The sequence below is a fragment of the Panthera onca genome, chromosome C1 (assembly GCF_046562875.1).
Source record: "Panthera onca isolate mPanOnc1 chromosome C1, mPanOnc1 haplotype 2, whole genome shotgun sequence".
Classification (NCBI taxonomy): domain Eukaryota; kingdom Metazoa; phylum Chordata; class Mammalia; order Carnivora; family Felidae; genus Panthera; species Panthera onca.
The window spans coordinates 39,327,774-39,348,732 of record NC_138346.1 but is presented as its reverse complement, the minus strand read 5'-3'; the positions used below and the strand labels follow the sequence as shown (position 1 = coordinate 39,348,732).

Sequence of the window (20,959 nt, the reverse complement as noted above, 5' to 3'; positions counted from 1 at the left end):
CTACAACACAAACGGAATCATCAACTATGTACATAGAATTAAAAGAAAAATTCATCTCTGTCAAGACTGGCTAATGTCTATAGAAATTTAAAAATAGTTAATTAAAATTTATTAAGGGCTATAACAATTAACACCTCTTTTGTCAAGAAAACTAATTTGTTTACTTAAGATTATTTATCTTGATTATATCTATTTCTAATCAGAAATATGGACATATTTAAATCACAGAACTGAATATCTGAATTCCCAAACATCAGTGACTCTGATTCAGTTCATAAATATGATCAAGAAACATGCCTTACTTAAACTCACAATGATCAAACAAAAGAAATATAATGCTCTAAACATTTGCTAGTTCACATTTTATGCATCAGGCCACCTGTGCATACATATTTTAGTTAAATGTGAATAAAGTTTAAAAAATACTACCTGCTAACATGGAATCCCATGTTGTCAAACTTGAAGTGTACCTAACTGCACATTTCCTCATACAAAAATAATGAAAACACTTTTTATAGTTTGTTTGAGAAAACACTTTGATAGCTGAAATTTTGTCACTGGGTTTTACACTCCATTCAAGATCAGAGACTATGTAACTTTTTTAGCAATAATTTCATACGACTTTAAAATTCTCTCTGCAGCATTTAGTATCCTATTAATAACAGCATAATAATACACAGACTCTTAGACTTTGATCCAAGATTTCTTCCTGTCCAGTGTTTGTCAAATTTCTTTAGCTAAGTAATGCCCACAGGCATTACTTTATATTTCACATTAAAGTTTTTCTTAAAGAAGTAAAAATTTTAAGGTAAAAACAGACAAATGGAGAACTACTCAAATTTAAGATGAAGCAGGGAGCTGACATGGCCTCCTACCACCTACCTGTCTACTCCACCTGCCTTAGGGGTCCAGGTGTGAAAACCGATCTACGTCAACCTCATCATGTGAATAATAATTCGAGTTGTTGGTTAGGCCTCTTTGCCCCATTCATTTATTTGTATTTTATAATTTTGGAGGCTCTTGCTGCCTTGTATTTGCTACAACTACATAGCTCTCTACCAAAGCCTTAAGAATGTGCCATAATTGCTTTCTTATTCTGAGGCTACCGTAGGCTCACACACCACTTAAGTTCTGTACCAGAGCGCCTGGATGGCTCAGTCGGTTAAGCATCCGACTTCAGCTCAGGTCATGATCTTACAGTTCGTGGGTTCGAGCCCCATGTCGGGCTCTGTGCTGACAGCTCAGAGCCTGGAGCCTGCTTCCGATTCTGTGTCTCCCTCTCTCTCTGCCCCTCCCCCATTCATGCTCTCATTCTCCCTCTCTCTCTGTCTGTCTCTCTCAAAAATAAATAAACATTAAAAAAATTTAAAAACTTCTGTCCTGAGCATTATATATAAACTAATATATATGCTTGTCCAATGCTTAATGTGAAATGACCACATAATAGATTTGCCTTAAGAGTAACTTCAACAATCTAATATAATAGCTCTGCTCAGAAAACGTAGAGCAAGATAAAAACTCTCATTCTATAGGATTTTGTATGACAGAAGTGTTTTGCGATTCAAATTGGTCTCTTAGGGATAATGCACGTTTCTCAGTACAGGGCAAAAGTAGCAGGCTGCCGATAGAGAAGTATCAGCACAGGATGCATGATTCACACTGATAGGAAAAGCAAAGATAAAGGTTTCTGGAATGGGATGACATACCCACTGGAACCATGTCCTGGTACTGTGGCCTACTGACTGTATTGAATGTACTCGATGGCCTGGGGAGCACTGGTGGTCCTGTGTGTCGAGAATCTTCACCTACCTGCAAACAAAAGCATCGTTTATGTTCTGCAAAAAGATCGAGACTGGTTTAAATCAGCACACCAAGCCTAGTTGTTCAAAATACTTGACGACTACTAAGTACCAACTGATGGGAACAGATGCCAGGTGAGGAGCTGACACAGGGTTCTCACAAGCTCTGCTTTAGTTGCCGAATCGAGGGGAAGGGTTCAGGCATCCGTATCCTCGAGAGGGGCTGGGGCAGTGACTATTTACCACATGGTATCGAGGTAGTTCCATACGAGTACAATTACTGGGGCTGTGGAAACTGAACAGCAGCAGACCTGTTCATCGGGAATAACCTCTGGTTTGACAAAACAAAAACCTGGAACAATACACTGGAGGGTACGAGTGCCAGGTTATACCTTCTTTTGGCTAAGGCAGTTCGGAGAATTCTCTGCCTTAGCAGAGCCTGAAGAGCAGCCAGCTTCGTGTGGGCTTCAGGGTTGGTGTGGTATCTCCTCAGGAGCAATTTTACATGCCTGTTAGAGCACCCGGTACAACAGCTCTTTCTGGTTTGAACCTCCCACACCAGGCAGCTAATCGCAGCAGCTGTGGAAGAGCTACCATAGGGCTGCCCTAACCGAAATTATTTACTGTACCTATTATAGATTTAGAAACTCATACATACAAGTAGGTAAACAAAAATGCCCACTAATAGTCTTATCAGTAAACTCCAACACTGCTTTAGCTTCTGTTTTAGCATCCCCTCCTTGCCCATATTACACACGTCTTTTAAGATGATAGTAGAACAGAAGTATTAGAGAGAAAGAGAACAAAAGGCCAAATAACATATTGGATTTACAAATTGGTACTTTTCAAACAGAGCTTCTAGGGGCACCCGGATGGCTCAGTCGGCTGAGTGTCTGACTCTTGGTTTCGGTTCCAGTCACAATCTCATGGTTCTCGTGAGATCAAGCCCCGCGTAGGGCTCTATGCTGACAGCTTGGGGCCTGCTTGGGATTCTCTCTCCCTCTCCCTCTGCTCCTCCCCTGCTCATGTGCGTCCACACTCGCGTGCTCTCTCTGCCGCCCCCCCCCCCCCACCTCAGGCTAAATAAACATTAAAAAAAAAAAAAAAAAGAAAAGAAAACAGAGCTTCTATTCCCACCCATCGAAACCTTCACAGCCATTTTATCACATCGTATGTGTTAGGTGCTTGGGGAGGGGTTTTTCTAAAGGCCCTAAAACTAAAACTACCATTCTTACCCTATACTGCTTGTTTATCCCTCAAGAATGCTCTCATTCATTCTTCAGAGTGTAGTTCAAACAGCAACCCCCCTCCCCAATGAAACCTTGCCTTCCCTTCAAGCTGACTTTATTAAAAAAATTTTTTTTAACATTTATTCATTTTTGAGAGACAGAGTGCGAGCGAGGCAGGGGCAGAAAGAGAGGGAGACACAGAATCCGAAGCAGGCTCCAGTCTCTGAGCTGTCAGCACAGAGCCCGACACGGGGCTGTGAGATCATGACCTGAGCTGAAGTCAGACGCTTAACCAACTGAGCCACCCAGCTGCCCCTCAAGCTGACTTTAAATGCACCCTTCTCTGACCTCCCAAAGTACTTGGTATACATTTCTTAAGCAGCCGCCATCATTAACATTTTATAAAGCATTTCATTCGTATTTTTTTCAAAAAAATGTTTAAGTCTTATTATTTATTTTTGAGAGAGAGAGACAGAGTGTGAGTAGGGGAGGGGCAGAGACAGAGGAAGACACAGAATTGGAAGCAGGCTCCAGGCTCCAAGCTGTAAGCACAAAGCCCAACACGGGGCTCGAACTCATGAACCCCAAGATCATGATCTGAGCAAAAGTCAGATGCTTAGCCGACTGAACCACCCAGGCGCCCCTCATTCATATTTTTACTCATTTGTATTATGGTTTGTTTCACACATTTTCTCCTTAATAAGAACAAGGAACATACGTTATTGGCATCCTTCACCTCAACCATCGTGTTTCTACACTGCACGTGTTTGGTAAGAATTAGTTTGTTGGATGGAAGATACAGCAAAATTTCTACTACCTGTAATGTTTGCTAAATGAGTATAAGAGAGTAGATGGAAAGACTCGTGTATAATCGAAGTTGCTCGCTGTGCGTCTCTTGAATTATTGGCTTTGAAGAACGAAGTCAGCCACTCTCAGAGGAGATTCAATCATTAACTACACCTTGTTTGCCAGTCACAGAACTTATCATTCAATACACGGACATATACTTTCCCTCCTGTCAGGACGTGGTCATGTGTCATTATTTCCCAGAACAGCCAAATGTCTTCTCTTCAACACCCTCCTTCCTCGAAGGAGACCTTTAGATGGTGGGCAAGGCCAGATAAATGTGTGTAGCACGGCAGGGTGTGCGGGCTTCCGACAGCTGTGCCAGAAAACACCTTCCCATAAATGGTCTGACAAGGCTGGGGCTGACTGCTGAGGCTTTATGGGGTTAGCTCTGTTCTACCACTCAGTCTCCATCAACAGGAGAAGATAACTTCACTTGCATTTGAATGTGTGCCTTAGGATCCCTCTCCCACAACAGGCCGCTACTAGACCATGGAAATAACTCAAGTTCTGAGGCAGAAGAACTGAAAGCAAAAGGAGCACAGCTATTAATCTGATGCAGACCTGACCAGACCAAGCAGCCGGCTCATACGGTGAAGTCAAGATAAGACAAGTGGCTAAAAAAAAAAAAAAAAAAAAAAAAAATACAAGTGGCTAAAGTGCACTGGCCTTGTGATAAAGTCAGGCAGGGCCCTAATTATGATACACATCACACACGAAGTCCAAAGGTGAGAGGTGTGTTTTCTGCTTTTAGGATGAATGCTGTTGGCATCATCCAGGTCACCACTAATGGTTTCCATGGCAGCAAAGTAAAGATTTATTAGTTACTCATAAAACATAAATATTTTTGTGCATACCTCATCTTGTAATAGATTTATATATCATTTTTATACGAGCTTCTCAAGTATATTCTGCACATACAACCAGCAAACCCACAAGTCTGTAAATCACGAGGGGAAATTCCAAGAGTAGAATTTTGATGAATCAAATCCAGTTATTTATCGCATTCGTAATTTTCCTTATAACAGAGTCTACAAAACTCTTTGACCTATAGTGTAACACTGAAAATAGAATATGCACATAGACCTAGAAAGGAACGCAGGAAAAGAATCTTAAGTCTTTTTGCCTAAGCAAATCTTTAGAAACAATGTTTACCAAGTGATGACATACATTCAACACATAAGCCAGTATTAAAGAGAAACAAAGTTGACCTAAAGCATTCCTTTTATTTAAGCTGCTAAAGAAAAAGGGAAACAGGAAGAGACTATTTCCTTTGTCTTGGGGGCGGTGGGGGGTGGGTTAGGCTATTAGAGAGCCCCCATGTGGTTACCACAGGTCACTGCAAGCCAGTAAAGTAGAGCAAGTAATTCAGTAATTTAGGAATTCTTAATTCTGCCTATTTTCTCTTCCTTAGAGTACATGAATCAATGCTCAGATATATTGTGATTTTTATTTATTTTATTAAGGTTATCTATTTTGAGAGGAAGAGAGATTAAGAGAGAGAGAGAGAGAGAGAGAGAGAGAGCAGGAGGGGCAGAGAGAGAGAGGGAGAGAGAGAGAATCCCAAGCAGACTCTGCACTGTGAGCACAGAGCCTGATGCACGGCTTGAACCTCTGAACTGTGAGATCATGACCTGAGTCAAAATCAAGAGTCAGATGCTTAACCGACTGAACCACCTAGGTGCCCCAATATATCATGATTTTAAAGACTATTAGTGAGGACACCACAACCCATAGCATTGGCTAAAGACTTTAATCCAATCCAGCAACCCTCACTTAAAAAACCTCCCATATGTCACTGAATTTTAGCCCTATTTTTTCCTCTGAAGCTGTCCTTAGGTGGGCAAAAGGGTTTACCACCATCCTCTCTTGAACATTTCACTACATGGAGAATTCTCTCTCACCATCTTCTAAATATAAAAAATTCTCTCATTTCTTCCATCTTTCTTCAAATATCTAGCTCTTAAAATGTATAAATTAGGCTTTGGGTATTTTCAGAGAAGCCCTGCCAGCATTCCAGCACTTTTCAGTCTCCAAATGATAATCTCTAAATCAAACTGGAAAAACAAAACGATAAGAGATTCCACAAACCACCACATCCCTGCAGCTCCCATGAACCCGCAGGCCCATCCCCAAGGCGCGTGACTCACCTCGCCTGCACTGTGGCTGCGTTGCCTGGTCAGGTGCTGCCGATGAACCAGCGCGCTCGTGGGTCTACTGCTCTGCAGCGGGAGCCGGGGGTCGATGAAAGTGGTGGTGCGGGAGTTGTGGTCGACAAAAAATGCCTAGGAAACAATCCCCTCAATCAGTAGTCCATTCGTGCCACACACTTGTCCTAGCTGCCCTATCATTTGATACATTCAGGAAAAGTCCCAATTTTGACTTCTGAGTAACGATCTTAGCTCCATTTCCTTTTAATTTTAATCTTTGGGGAACGTTATTCCTGGTTTTAGGAAATACTCGAAGGAACAGTCATCAAAGATAGGATCTGAGAAAGGAGCCATATGAAAGGGCATTTGGGCTTCTCATTAAGCTCTTACTGCTATCCGTGGTTATTGTGAAGTTTTTATCACCTAAAACTTCACCATCATTGACTGCTCCTTTTCCTCTCCCATGCTGTCAGCCCCAGTCTCTCCACTTTCCCAGGGTAGTGCCCTCTCTACTTTTTCATCCCAGCCTGATGACCAGCCCGTTATTTCAGAGTTTTCTCTTGTTCCACACCTCTACAACTGTATTCCTTTAGCTGGCACCTCAGTAGCAGAATATTCTTTCTGACTGCTTTGATTACATCACTGCTCCAGTCCAAAGCTTCCACTGGCTACCCAGTGTTTATCTAAAAAAAACATTCCAACTCTTTGGAGGTTTTTCAAGACTTTAAAATCTCCTTCCCATCTACCTTCCCAGTTTAATCATTGATCACATACATCCATACAAATTCTATCACCTACAATAACTTTGGGCAAGTCACTTAATTTCTCTGAGCTGTAGATTTTGTATAAAAACATGTCTGCTTCATTCATAATAAACATTTATTTCCCCATAACATGAAAGGAGGGAGGAATCATGTTCTACTGTGTTTACTGCAGAATCCCTGATGACAAGAAATCATGAATGAGTACAAACTGTTTCTTTGTGTTTGTTTAATTCTGAAGCTCTAAGCCAGTGCTATTTATCCTTATTATTAAGAGCCAAATGGTATAAGTCTTCAAAGTAAAATTCACTCTAGGTAGTAACAAAGCCCATTATCTCCAGGACAATTAGAAAATGTAAGTTTTCCATGATCAGATAAAGTTAATTAAGTCATCAAGATAAGAGAGATGATTAGGAGAGTCAGGAGACACTTAACCTGTAAGTCAAGTGTCAGGGCACATGATATATGCCAAATAACCTAAGCAAAAAAGAACGGACTTCTTAAACTGATGGAGCTCAGTTTAAAAAGTACCTTAAAGTCTAGGAATGAATACACCTAGGCAAATACCAGGTTTAGATGATATATTTATATCTATAAAAAAATCAATCACCTTCCCATTATGAAATAAAATGTTTCTGTATACACATAATCAGGAAACAGGCGAAACAATGTAGTCCACAAATAGGAAAAAAAATTATTTTTTTGTAATGAAATAACTTTAAGCAGTAGGTGCACTAGAAAACAAAGCAGAGTAATATACAGAATGAGAATCTTTGCCAGTCCCTTCTTTCCATAGCCGATTTCCAGGTACAAAGACTGAATTAAATGGAAGTCTTGTAGGAGATGATGTCATCAGCCTCACATCCCTAGGTAATGCTCTCTTTTTCCTAACATGTCAGGTGGAACACCTGTCTTCTCTGATCTTGTAAAAAAATAATACACCAATGCTAAATTCTATATAGGCTTATATTGGCAGGTTCTGGTCCCAAATGTCATACTGGTCCCCATTTGATTTGGGCTTCTAATATACTTGTACATCATTTCTGCCACTATTCAAAGTGTCATAAAATAGAAATTAAATTATTTTTACAAATGGGCATTTCAAAATAATAGATACTATAATCAGCCATGTATCTTTATTAAAGTTTTTATTACTAAAACAATAATATAAGCCATGTTTTTTAAGGGAAAAATACAAAGAGTACTAAAATAGAATTGCCTATTTACTCTACCTAATTTCTTTGGAATGTTTTGAAGGGATGGGTAGCCATTTAGAGGTAACAATGATGCGCTTATAATTATAAGGATAAATGGGTGTGCACATCTAGGTCAGCTGTGATTTACATGTAGTGTCACAGTGTAATTTGATGTTAAGAGGCTTGTCTAAAACCAATTCTCTAAAGAATTATACTGTAAATGCCTTGAGGATAAGGACTCTTTCTTACTCATCCTGTTATCCCCGGTAGCTTTTGGGACTGCATCTGGGGGAAAGTTGGAGGCTTAGAAAATAATAAATTGTCAAAAATTCTAATATGCTAGTATCTTGACCAAAGTACAGAGACAACTCACAATGAACTAATCAAGTAATAAAAGTCACATTCTTTTACATAAGCATAGAAATACTTAAAGATCTTAAAAAACCAATGAGGGGTGTGTGTGTGTGTGTGTGTGTGTGTGTGTGTGTGTGTGTGAGTGTGTGAGTGTGTGTGTGTGTGTGTGTGTGTGTGTTAGGTGAAAAACGTGGAGAGCTAAAGAATATAAAACCACAGAATAGGAGTTTTTAAAACATCCCATTGTAGATATGAATAAACTACCAAGGTAAGACTCGAGATGTGGGAGGCAAAATAATAATCAAATTATTGGGATCTAGAAAAAGACAAGCCTGGTTCTGAGAGCTAGCTCCACTACTTACTAGCAATGTAACCTTGGACAAACTACTTACTTAACTTTTTTAAACCACAATTTCTTCTGTAAAATGGGGATAGTAACACCTACATCAAAGGACGGTTAAAAGAGATGGTTCTCATGTAGTGCCTATAACTTCTTAAATGTTACTATTATTAGTACTAATAATAAGTTTTAACGTCTAAGGCATTTTTCCCAGGATCACAACGCTTCTTGCTGTATTCCATAAACGAAGCTCAAAAAAATGGAGAACCAGTGAAACTACATTTCCTGAGTTCCTTGTAGATATGTGTGGCCCAGACTAAGTTCTGGTCAATGAGATGTAAACAGAGTGTCACATGATACTCCTGGGAAACCTCCTCACAAGAAGATTTTTACAAAGTCAAGCCCTCCTTTTGTCCTTCATCTTTTCTGTTCCCTGAGATAAGGATGCTCCAGCAGCCACACTGAGCCATAAAGATGAAAGAAAGATGGCTGAGCAGAAAATGGAAGGGGCCAGGGCTCTCACAACTTGAGGAATCATCTTAAAAGCCCCAGACTGCCTGCCTCTGAGCTCCTTTATTGAGTGAATAAAATCCTGTATATTAAACTTTGTATGGGTCTCTGTCACAGTGCAGCCGAACCAAATCCTAATTGATCCACTGAAGTCTCCTCTGCAATGCAAAGGCAACATGGTCTTTGTAAAATTAAAAACACAGAAGAACACATAAGCCAGCAACCACCATTATAAATAAAGATTTTCATTATTTGATAAATAATGATATCTCATTGTTGTTCAGCTTCAATATTGTTGGATAATAGTTCCTGACTTAAGTAAAATGTATAGTTGGGAACCTGTAAAGCTGGGACTTGAGCTTACCTTTCTGTCTGACGCTAAAGCCCAATGAGCAGTACCTCTTTCCCCTCTGTCTCCTTTTCATATATCTTTTTGTTTCCATTCTGCTTTCTGCTCCCTATCTTTTCCTTTTCATGTTCCTCCCACTCCCCTCGCACCTCACATCTTACGTGATGTTAGAAAGCATTCAAGTATTTACTGAATTAGACTGGCAATAACAGCCATTCACAGTGCTGGGCCTCAACACTGTTTCAACACTGAAAAGGCTACTAACGCCAGACAGCAAACGGTACACAATTTCCATAATTTGCATCACTAACCAGTTGGAGGTATGGCTGTGGGTGGGGAATAGGTGCTATTTGTATCCCACAAAAAGGTCAGTTTCAGAGTCAAATCAAATGTGCATATTGTTTACACATGCTTTTTTAACTCTGCCAAGTACTTGGGGAGAGAGACCTTGATTAAGACCTCTATCAAAATCACATTGGTAGAGCACTAACGGAATGCAGCACAAAGACACAATTACTTGGCATGCATTTTGACTCTGCCCACCCACTGTGTGACCACGGACAGGTTTCCTTGGTGCTTTGCTATTTCCACAGAAAGGTAACCACTCAGTCGGGTAACAGTCGAGCTGTGAAAAAATGTATTCTACTTTAAAATAGAGAGAAAAGCACAGAAAACTTCCTGGGCCAATTTTAGGTTTGCCATTTCTATTTGTGACACACAAATCAATTATGTCAGAAAAGTGGATCACTTTCCCACAGGATATCCTAAGTAGTTCAAGCCAGTAATGAAGTTGACCTAGTACTTTTTTTTTTTTTTTTTAAATTTGGGTCACTTTTTATGTCACTGTTCTTGAATCACCTGCCTTTATTTATGAAAGCATTTAACATGTATTATAAATTCTATGTGGATAAACGGCATGCTGAGAATGTAGACTACGTGAAAAAAACAACTGTATCAAAAAATGAGTCTTTTTCAGATTAGCCATAGAAAAGCAAATTTTGAACAACATGGATTCCCTACTGTTAAGTTTTATTAAGGAAATTGACTCAAGCTTCACAGTGCTGGACCAACTAAGACTAACAACACAGTCAAAAACTGAAAGGAATGCAAATACACAAACTCAAATCTCATTTGAAAAACTTCTTCCCTTTCACTGCTTCAGGGCATGGTCGAGTCAGGAAATACGGGCTGGTTGGAGCCAAGTGGTATTTTAGCGAGGCCAAACAAAATACACTTCTCTCTTTACACAATTCTTTCTTTTTATTTTTTTAAGCTTCTATTATTTTAAGAAAGGAAAAAGTCATCAGTATTTGTGAAGAAATACCAACCTCAGGCTCAACAAATCTAAGTTACAGAAGTTTGAAATTGTTTCCAGTTAACATTCTGCCAAACCAGGAATCCATATTAAAAGACCATGTAAACAAAATAAAACAAAAAGCACTTGTAACTCTGCTCCACAAAGAAGGTCAAATCTTCTATCTTCTTCTAAAGAGCTATGGAGAAATCAGCAGTTCAAGATGGTGGCACAGGAAGATCCTGAACTCACTTCCTCCCACAGACACAACAAATCCACAGCTACATAAGAAAACAATTCCCTCCGGAAAAAAAACAAGAGAACTGAACAACTACTCCACAACAAAGGATAAAAGGGCCACAGTGAGATGGGTAGAAGCAGAGATCTCGCCAAAAATCCCACCCCCAAGTGTAGCAACCATTGGGAGGCGTCTCACAAATATGGAAATCCTCCCTGAGGAGTGAGGGGTTTTTGCCTCATGTCAGGCACCCAACTCCTTGGGACCTGCACTGGAGAGACAAACTCCCAAGATATCTGACTTGTTGAGCCAACAAGACTTACATCCAGAAAAATCATCGGGCTGTAGGGAGCAGACATTGTGCTCTGAAAAGGGTTGTGTGCAGACTCACTTGCCCTGGGATCCAGCACAAAAACAGCAGTTTGTTAAGAGCCTAGATCATATGTGAAGAAATTCATGTATTAATCTCAAAGCATCTGCCACAGGGCAAAAGCCTGTTGGGACTCCTTCCGGGAGTGGAAGTACTGGTGGGTGCCATGTTTGCACTCTCACTTTAATTTGCTGGGGCCAACTCCCACCCCCACCCCAGAGGCAGAGGTGGGTGCCCTATTCCCTGACACTGCTACTGCTACTGGCCAGAGGCAGTAGGTGAGCACCCTAAGCTCTCTTATTGCTTTTGCAGCCCTGTCCCACGCCCAGCTTCCCTCCCAGCTCCCCAAAGCCAGTAGGTGTAGACAGCCCACACAGGGGATACCCACTGAGTACTTGGCTCCAGTAACCAGGGGGGATTGCATTTCTGAACCCCACGGAGCTGAAATGAATGGACAGGCACCATGAGAGACGACTGAGAACTAGGGCAAGGTTAAATGACAAGGTTCATTGCCCACACAGGGACACCCTTCAAGACCAGGAGAGACAGTTGTTTTGCCTAACACAGAAACAAACACAGAGTCACACAAAATGAAGAAACAGAGGAATATGTTCCAAATGAAAAGACAAGATAAAATTCCAGAAAAAAAAAAAAAAAAACAACAGCTAATGAAGTGGAGATAATTTACCTGATAAAGAGTTCAAAGTAGTGGTCAAAAGTTGCTCACTAAATTTAGGAAAATGGATGAACATTGAGAAAATCTCAATAAAAGACAGAAAATACCAAACAGTAGTCACAGAGCTGAAGAATACAATGGCTGAACAATAACTGAATACGATACCTGAAAATACACTAGAGGGGTTCCACAGCAGACTAGATGAAGCAGAATAATCAGTGATTTGGAAGACAGGGTAGTGGGACTCACTCAAACAGAGCAGCAAAAAGAAAACAAAATTTTAAAAAGTGAAGATAGTTTAAGGGACCTGTAAGACAACATCAAGCAAAAATAACATGTGCATTTTAGGGGATCCCAGAAGGAGACAAGAGAGAGAAAGGGGCTGAAAACTATTTGAGTTAATAATGGCTGAAAATGCCCCTAATGCAGAGAATCTGAAAAGTAGCAAGAGAAAAACAACTTGTTATACAAAAGGGAACCCCCATAAGATAATCAGTAGATTTTTCAGGAGAAACTTTGCCAATCAGAAGGAACACTATGATATACTTACAATGCTAAAAGGAAAACTTCTAAGCAAGAATACTCTATCTGGCAAGGGTATCATTCAGAATTGAAGGAGAGATAAAGAATTTACCAGACAAGCAAAAGCTAAAAGAGTTTATTACCAATAAACTGGCTCTGCAAGCTGAAAAGTAAGGGCACTAATTAGTAATAAGAAACCATACAACAGAAAAAATTCACTGAAATATATAGCAAAGGAAGAGAATTAATCACTTATAAAGGCAGTATAAAAGTTGAAAAACAAAAGTAGTAAAATAACCATAACCACAATAATTAGTTAAAACATACATAAGATAAAAGATGTAAAATGTGACATCAAAAATGTAAAATGTGGGGCGCCTGGGTGGCTCAGTCGGTTAAGCGTCCGACTTCAGCCCGGGTTCGAGCCCCGCGTCGGGCTCTGGGCTGATGGCTCAGAGCCTGGAGCCTGCTTCCAATTCTGTGTCTCCCTCTCTCTCTGCCCCTCCCCTGTTCAAGCTCTGTCTCTTTCTGTCTCAAAAATAAATAAACGTTAAAAAAAAATGTAAAATGTTTGGAGGGGGGTGTAAAAATGCGATTGAGAATGCATTCAAACTTAACTTGCTATTAACATAAAACACATTGTTATATGTATAGGCTACTATATACGAGCTTTATTGTAACCACAAAGTGAAAACCTGTAGTAGATACACAAAGATCATGAGAAAGGAATCTAAGTATCACACTACAGAAAGCATTCAACCACAAAGGGAGGAAGGCAAGCAAAGAAGAAAAGAACAGAGAGGAACTACAAAACAGTCAGAAAACAATAAACAAAATGGCAATAAGTACACATCTATCAGTAATTACTTTAAATGTAATGAACTAAATTCTCCAATCAAAAGACAGAGTGGCTTAATGGTTAAAAACAAAAAACAAAACACAAGACCTATATATGTTGTCTGCAAGAGACTCACCTTAGATGTAAGGGAACACACAGACCGAAAGTGAAGGGATGGAAAAAGATGTTTCATGCAAACAGAGCCAAAAGAAAGCTGAGGTAGCTATACTCACATTGGATAAAACAGACTTTAAAACAAAGACTGTAACAAAAAACAAAAATGGACATTACATAATAATAGAGGGGTCAATTCAAGAAGCCATAACATTGATAAATATTTATGTACTCAACACAGAAGTACCTAAAGCAAATATTAACAGATTTAAAGGGAGAAACTGAAAGCAACATAATACTAGTAGAAGACTTTAATACCCCAGTTACATCAATGGATAGATCATCCAGACAGAAAATCAATAAGGAAACACTAACCTCAACTGACACAACAGATCAGATGAACTTAATAGACATACATACAGTACTCCATCCTAAAGTAGCAGAATACACATTCTTCTCAAATGCACAGGGAATATTCTCCAGGATAGATCATGTGCCAGACCACAAAACAACTCTCAATAAACTTAAGAAGTCTGAAATTATATCAACCATCTTTTCCAACCACAATAGTATGGAGCTAGATATCAATTACAAGAAAACTGGGAAAATCACAAATATGTGGAGATCAAACAACATGCTACTGAGCAATCAATGGGTCAATGAAGAAAGAAAAAGAGAAATTAAAAACTGACTTTAGGCAAATGAAAATGGAAATAAACATACCAAAATCTATGGATGCAGCAAAACCAGTTCTAAGAGGGAAGTTTATAGCAGTACAGGTCTACTCCAAGATGCAAGAAAAATTTAAGTAAACAATATAACTGTATACCCAAAAGAACCAGAAAAAGAACAAACTCCAAAGTTAGTAGAAGGAAGGAAATAATAAAGATAAGAGAGGACATAAATGAAATAGAGACTAAAAAGACAATAGAAGAGACCTTAGTTTCACTGAGCTGTTTTTTTGAAAAGATAAACAAAATTGACAAACCTTTAACTAGACAACAGACGAGGAGAAAAAGAGGGCTCAAATAAATTAAATCAGAAATAAAAGAGGAGAAATCACAACTGATACCAAAGAAATACAAAAGAATTATAAAAAATTACATGTCAGGGTGCCTGGGTGGCTTCATCAGTTGAGCATCTGATTCTTGGTTTCAGCTCAGGTCATGATCCCAGGGTCCTGGGATTCAGCTCCGTATCAGGCTCCATGCTGAGCATGGTTTGCTTGGGATTTTCTCTCTCTCTCCCTCTGCTCCCTCCCCCCATTCACTCTCTCTCTTGCTCTTTCTCCCTCTCTCTAAAATAAAAAATTCTAAAAAAATTTTTTTAAAAAGTAATTACATGCCAAAAAATTGGACAACATAGAAGAAATGGGTAACTTCCTAGAAACATGCAATCTTCCAAGACTGAATAATAAAGAAATAGAAAATACAACTGGATCAATTATTGTGAAGGACATTGAATCAGTAATCAAAAAACTTCCAAGAAACAAAAATCCAAGATCAGATGGCTTCACTGGTAAATTCTACCAAACATTTGAATAAGATTTAATAATACTACCCTTTTCAAACTCATCCAAAAAATTGAAAAAGAGGGAACACTTCCCAAACTCATTTTTTGAGGATAACATTACCTAAAAACCAAACCAGAAAGGGACAGAACACAAGGAAAGTTACAGACCAATATCCCCAATGAATACAGATGTAAAATTCTTCAACAAAATATTAGCAAACCAAATTCAACAATACATCAAAAGAATCATATACCATGATCAAGGGGAATTTATTCCAGCAATGCAAGAATGGTTCAAAATCTGAAATCAATCAGTGTGATAAATCACATTAACAAAATGAAGGATAAAACTGTATGATCATTTCAATAGATGCAGAAAATGCATTTGACAAAATTCAACACCTATTTATGATAAAAACTCTCAATGAAGTGAGTATGGATGGAATGTACTTCAGCATAAAAAGGCCATATATGACAAGCCCACACCTAACATTAGACTCAAGACAGAAAAGCTGAAAACTTTTCCCTTAAGATCAGGAAGAAGACAAGGATGCCCATTCTCACCACTTTTATTCAACATAGTATTGGAAATCCTAGCCAGAGTAGTTAGGCGGGGGGGGGGGGGGGGGGGGGGTGAGGGAGGGGCGGGGGGGGGGGGGACAGGGGGGTAAGCATCCAAATTGGAAAGAAAGAAGTAAAACTATCATTATTTGCATATTTCATAATTATATATATAGAAACTCCTAAAGACTTCATTAAAAAACTGTTAGAATTAATAAATAGATTGAGTAAAGTTGCAGGGTACAAAATCAATATATAGAAATATATTGCATTTTTATACACTAAGAACAAATTATCAAAAAGAGAAAATAAGAAAATAATCTTATTTACAATTGCATGAAAAAGAAAAAAATACCTAGGAATAAATTTAACCAAGGATATGAAATATTTGTACATTGAAAATTATAAGACATTGGTGAAAGAAGTTGAAGAAGGCACAAATAAATGGAAAGATATGCCATGCTCATGGATCAGAAAAATTAATACTGCAAAAATGCCCATATTACCCAAAGCAATCTACAGATTCAATGCGATCCCTATCAGAATTCCAATGTCATTTTTTCACAGAAATAGAACAAACAACTCTAAAATCTGGAACCACAAAAGATCCCAAGTAAACAAAGCAATCTTAAGAAAGAACAAAGCTAAAATGAGTCACACTCCCTAATTTCAAACTCTATTATCTATTCCAAAGCTATAGTAATCCAAACAGTATAGTATTGGCATAGAAAGAGACACATGGATCAACAGACTAGAATAGAGAGCCCAGAAATAAATCAAAGTATACATGATCAATTTGTGACAAAGGAGGCAAGAATACAAAATAGGGAAAGAATAATTTCTTCAATAAATGTGATTAGGAAAACTGGACAACCACATGCAAAAGAATGAAACTGAACTACTATCTTACACCATTCACAAAAATTAACTGAAAATGGGTTAAATACTTGAATGTAAATATCAGAAACCATAAAATTCCTAGAAAACCACATAGATGATAAGTTTCCTGACATCATTCTTGGTGATATCTTTTTGGAATTGATTTCAGAGGTAATGGCAGCAAAGGCGTGTGTGCGTGCGTGTGCACACACACACACACACACACACACAAATGACACTACATCAAACTAAAAAGCTTCTGCACATCAAAGAAAATTATCCATGAAATAAAAAGGCAACCTACTGAATGGGAGAACATATTTGCAAATCATATATCCAATAAGGGGTAATATCCAAAATATATACAGAACTCAAGGCTCAATAACAAAAACAAAAACAATCTGATTTAAAAATGGGCAGAGGATCTAAATAGACATTTTTTTCCCAAAGAAGACATACAGATGACCAACATGCACATGAAAAGTAATTCAACATCACTAATCATTAGGGAAATACAAATCAAACCAATAATGCAAAATCATTTCACTAGACAAAATGGCTAGTATCAAAAGACAAGAAATAACAAGTGTTGGCCAGGTTGTGGAGAAAACTAGAAGCCTTGTGCACTGTTGGTAGAAATGTAAATTGGCATGACCATTGTGGAAAACAACATGAAGATTCCTCAAAAATTAAAAATAGGGGCACCTGGGTGGCGCAGTCGGTTAAGCGTCCGACTTCAGCCAGGTCACGATCTCACGGTCCGTGAGTTCGAGCCCCGCGTCGGGCTCTGGGCTGATGGCTCGGAGCCTGGAGCCTGTTTCCGATTCTGTGTCTCCCTCTCTCTCTGTCCCTCCCCCGTTCATGCTCTGTCTCTCTCTGTCCCAAAAATAAAATAAACGTTGAAAAAAAAAAAAAAATTAAAAAAAAAAAATAAAAGTACCAGATGAACCAGCAATTCCACTTCTGAGTATCTATCCAAAGAAAACAAAAACACTAATTCAAAAAGATATACATATCCCCATGTTTACTGTTACCATTATTTACAGCTGCCAAATATGGAAACAATCTACATGTCCATTGATAGATGGATGGATGGGGAAGATGTAGTATATATACAAGGGAAACAATAAAAGAACAACAATTTATAAGTCAGAAGCATTGCATATTGAATCTGTTCTTACTTCTGGCTTCTCAACTCTACAAAGTCTTAGAAATGCTCAAAAAACACTTAATTGTAATCTACCTTAATTTTTATGAAGATCATACTCATATTCTCTCCCTTCCAAAATATCAATCTCTTCTCAGCTCTTGGCTCCCTCCCTAGTATTTATCCAATTATTAGTAATAAACATGCTATTATTTTCTTTCCATTATATCCCAACAGTGCTCTTAGCAGTAGGAGAAATGAAAAAGCTGATTGATACAGTTTATCATAAGTAAAAAAATAGTCATGCTAATGTTTTCCATCACTTGGTCTTTTGAAAGAAGGAGTGATCCCAAATATTTCATGACATCTGTATTAGTCACAAAATAAGTTAAAGAAGGTCTTTTTTTTTAAACTGCTATGATCAGAGACCTAAAATCATGAGGAGACAAAACAGGAATCTATGGTGCTTGGGCTAGAGTTCTGGAAACAGCTGGTCAGTTAGCAGATGTGGATAAATACAATATCCTCAACACTTTAGGTATAAAATATTAGCCAAAGGGTACTTTACATGTTAGGAGTGGTGGTATTTAGCTGTAGGAAATATATTAGGAGAGCCAGTGATATGGTGGGATGGCTTGTACCAGCTCATGAGAGCTGACTGTGAGATTTTAGGGGAATATGCTGGCAGCCTGAAATTGGTTATTTACCCCACAGAAAATGGCAAATTCTACACATCAGCCTTCCTCCGCAATTCCCCTGGAGAGCTGGGTTTTAAACATTTAGCAGCACATCACTATAGAAGACTGAGGATGGAATTGTCCAAATCAGCCCATTTTAGGTGGAGCAGAAAGTCACTGCCATAAAATTTTAAAAATAGCATATTGTATTTTATAAAAAATATCCAGTGCAAGTCATGAAGATAACTGTTTAAAAATAAAAGACAAAGGCCATCTCCATACTTGGATAATTCCTTCAAGACTCCATGAGTCTAGCATTTTACTCAGAAATACACTCATGAAACTAATTTCTGCTCTATTCTCTCATTCAAAACGGTACACTGTCCCAGAAATATTCTTTCCCATTACCTCCTATGTGTGTTTATGTGACTTATTATTATTTAATCTAACACCTTTTTACCCCCTTAAAAATCAGCAAGAGATCATTAAAAAACCACAATGCGATTTACAAATTTAGAATTTCATTCCATCTCCACCTGGATTGCTGTATAACTTCAGGTTATTAAACCAGGTAACCACCACAAAGAGGTATTACTTCAAAGCAATTAGAGATGTGCCACAAAAAGAAGAAATGTAGTCATCAAACTAACAAAAAGCATATTTCTCAAAGTGTAGAACTTATCCTGCTAAGGTATTTTAGGAATTCACTTGAGACTTCCAAATATTAAGTTGCATTTTACTCATTGAGATGAGCCTGACCCCATAAATTGTGGCTATCAGCTTCCTGCGGGATACAACCAAAACCTATGCCATCACGGGGGCAACTTCTGCAGCCACAGAGGCTATTATTCTCTGGTAAAATGAGAAGTAGGCTCAAACTGTGGTAACTTTCACTGTACAAATATTTGTTCTCTTCTAAAAACTATCCTCATAACCATAACTTCTACTTGCCATGGTCATCTAAGTTGGTTATTTGGACCATTCTGCTACTCAAACCCCCAATCTGACATCCAAAGTCACAAAGCTCTAGAGTTACCAAGCTTGGGTATAGAAATGGATGTCAAGTTTAGCTGGGAGATATAGCATATGATTTTTGTAGGAAAAAAAAAAAACACAAGAAAATATGGGAAAAGACATTTCACCTTAAATAAAAAGATGGTTAGCATTTTAGATTTTTATTTAAAAAATGAAGTTTATGATATGTTATTCTTAAAGTTTCAAGTTTCTTAGTATTTCAATTTAAGCCCATGTAGAATAATCTCGGTAAAACATTTTGTGTTATACTGTTTGCGAGTACAAAGCCAAAAGGGAGGGGGGAAAAAGTTATTCCATATTTAACATCTGGAAGGGGAATCAAAAAATAACTTTCTTTTCTAAAAATTGAACCAAATGATAATCCCATTGTGTGAACTTAAGAAATAATAAGCAGGATACCTGGGGTGGCTTAGTCAATTGAGCATTTGACTCTTGATTTCAGCTCAAGCCATGATCTCGAGGTTTGTGAGATTGAGCCCCCCATCAGAGTCTGTGCTAACAGTGCAGAACCTGCTTGGGATTCTCCACCACCCCCTTGTCCCTCCCCCACTCACATGTTCTCTTTCTCAAGATAAATAAACGAACATTAGAAAAAAGAAATAATAAGCTTTATGGTATTTTTCTAATTATCAATGCCATTTTGCCTTTTTCTCTTTGTTATCCTTAACCCTCTGCAATAGATATTCCACTGATAATACTCCCCTGACATGGGTCTGTGATGGTTCACTCTATATGTCAATTTTACTGGGCCACCAGTACCCAGACCTTTGGCCAAACACTTCAGGATGTGTCTGTGAGTGTGTTTCTTGATGAGATTAACATCTGAATCAGCTGACAGAGTTAAGCATATTGCCTTCCCTAATGTGGGCACACCTAATTCAATCAACTGAAGAACTCAAATAGGACAAAAGGCTGAGAAGAGGTAAATCCATCTGCCTAACTGAATTGGGATATTGGTGTTTTCTGGCTTTAAGACTCAGACTGAAACATAGGCTTTTTTTTGGGTCTCAAGCCTGTCAGGTTTTGGATTAGAACTTACACCATTAGCTCGTGTGTGTGTGTGTGTGTGTGTGTGTGTGTGTGTGTGTGTGAAAGAGAGAGACACAGAGAGAGACACAAAGAGACACAGAGAGAAATCAACCAGAATGACCACAATAGCCATGGTAGAGAAAGAGATGGTTCTGGGTTGTTTTAAGATAGGAGAAAACATCTGAAGACAGACTACCCTGGAGTGGTCATGAACAACAAGGACAACAAAAAACAATAGCAAAAGGAACCCTACTTTGAAAAAACCATTCTGTTGGACCATCATGGGTACAGAAAATCAGCAGTACATTAAGAGGAAGAATGGGACACTATACTAATCCTACATCATTTTCTTTATAAAACCATTGTATATTTCCTATTAGAAAAAGGATTTGGCCATTAATAACATATCTTTATCATTTTCATGAAATTCTAAACTGATGAAACTCTCATTTATTTCCAGTCCCAGGAGCTGGAAAGGATAGGTTACTAATCCTCACTTTAGAGAAAACTGAGGTTCACAGAGGTCAGATATT

General features: G+C 38.4%; 1 protein-coding gene across 5 annotated transcripts in view; it reads right to left on the bottom strand.

Annotated features, from left to right (window-relative positions):
- The window catches only part of HECW2 (HECT, C2 and WW domain containing E3 ubiquitin protein ligase 2), a 371,931-nt gene that overhangs the window by 73,146 nt on the left and 277,826 nt on the right, over positions 1-20,959 (bottom strand). For all 5 annotated transcript variants that reach the window (XM_060622749.3, XM_060622748.3, XM_078451061.2 and 2 more), the window contains 2 exons: positions 6,025-6,159; positions 1,707-1,809 (listed from right to left, as the gene is read on the bottom strand). In XM_060622749.3, the coding sequence (XP_060478732.1) occupies positions 1,707-1,809; positions 6,025-6,159 (238 nt within the window). The remainder of the gene's footprint in view (positions 1-1,706; positions 1,810-6,024; positions 6,160-20,959) is intronic.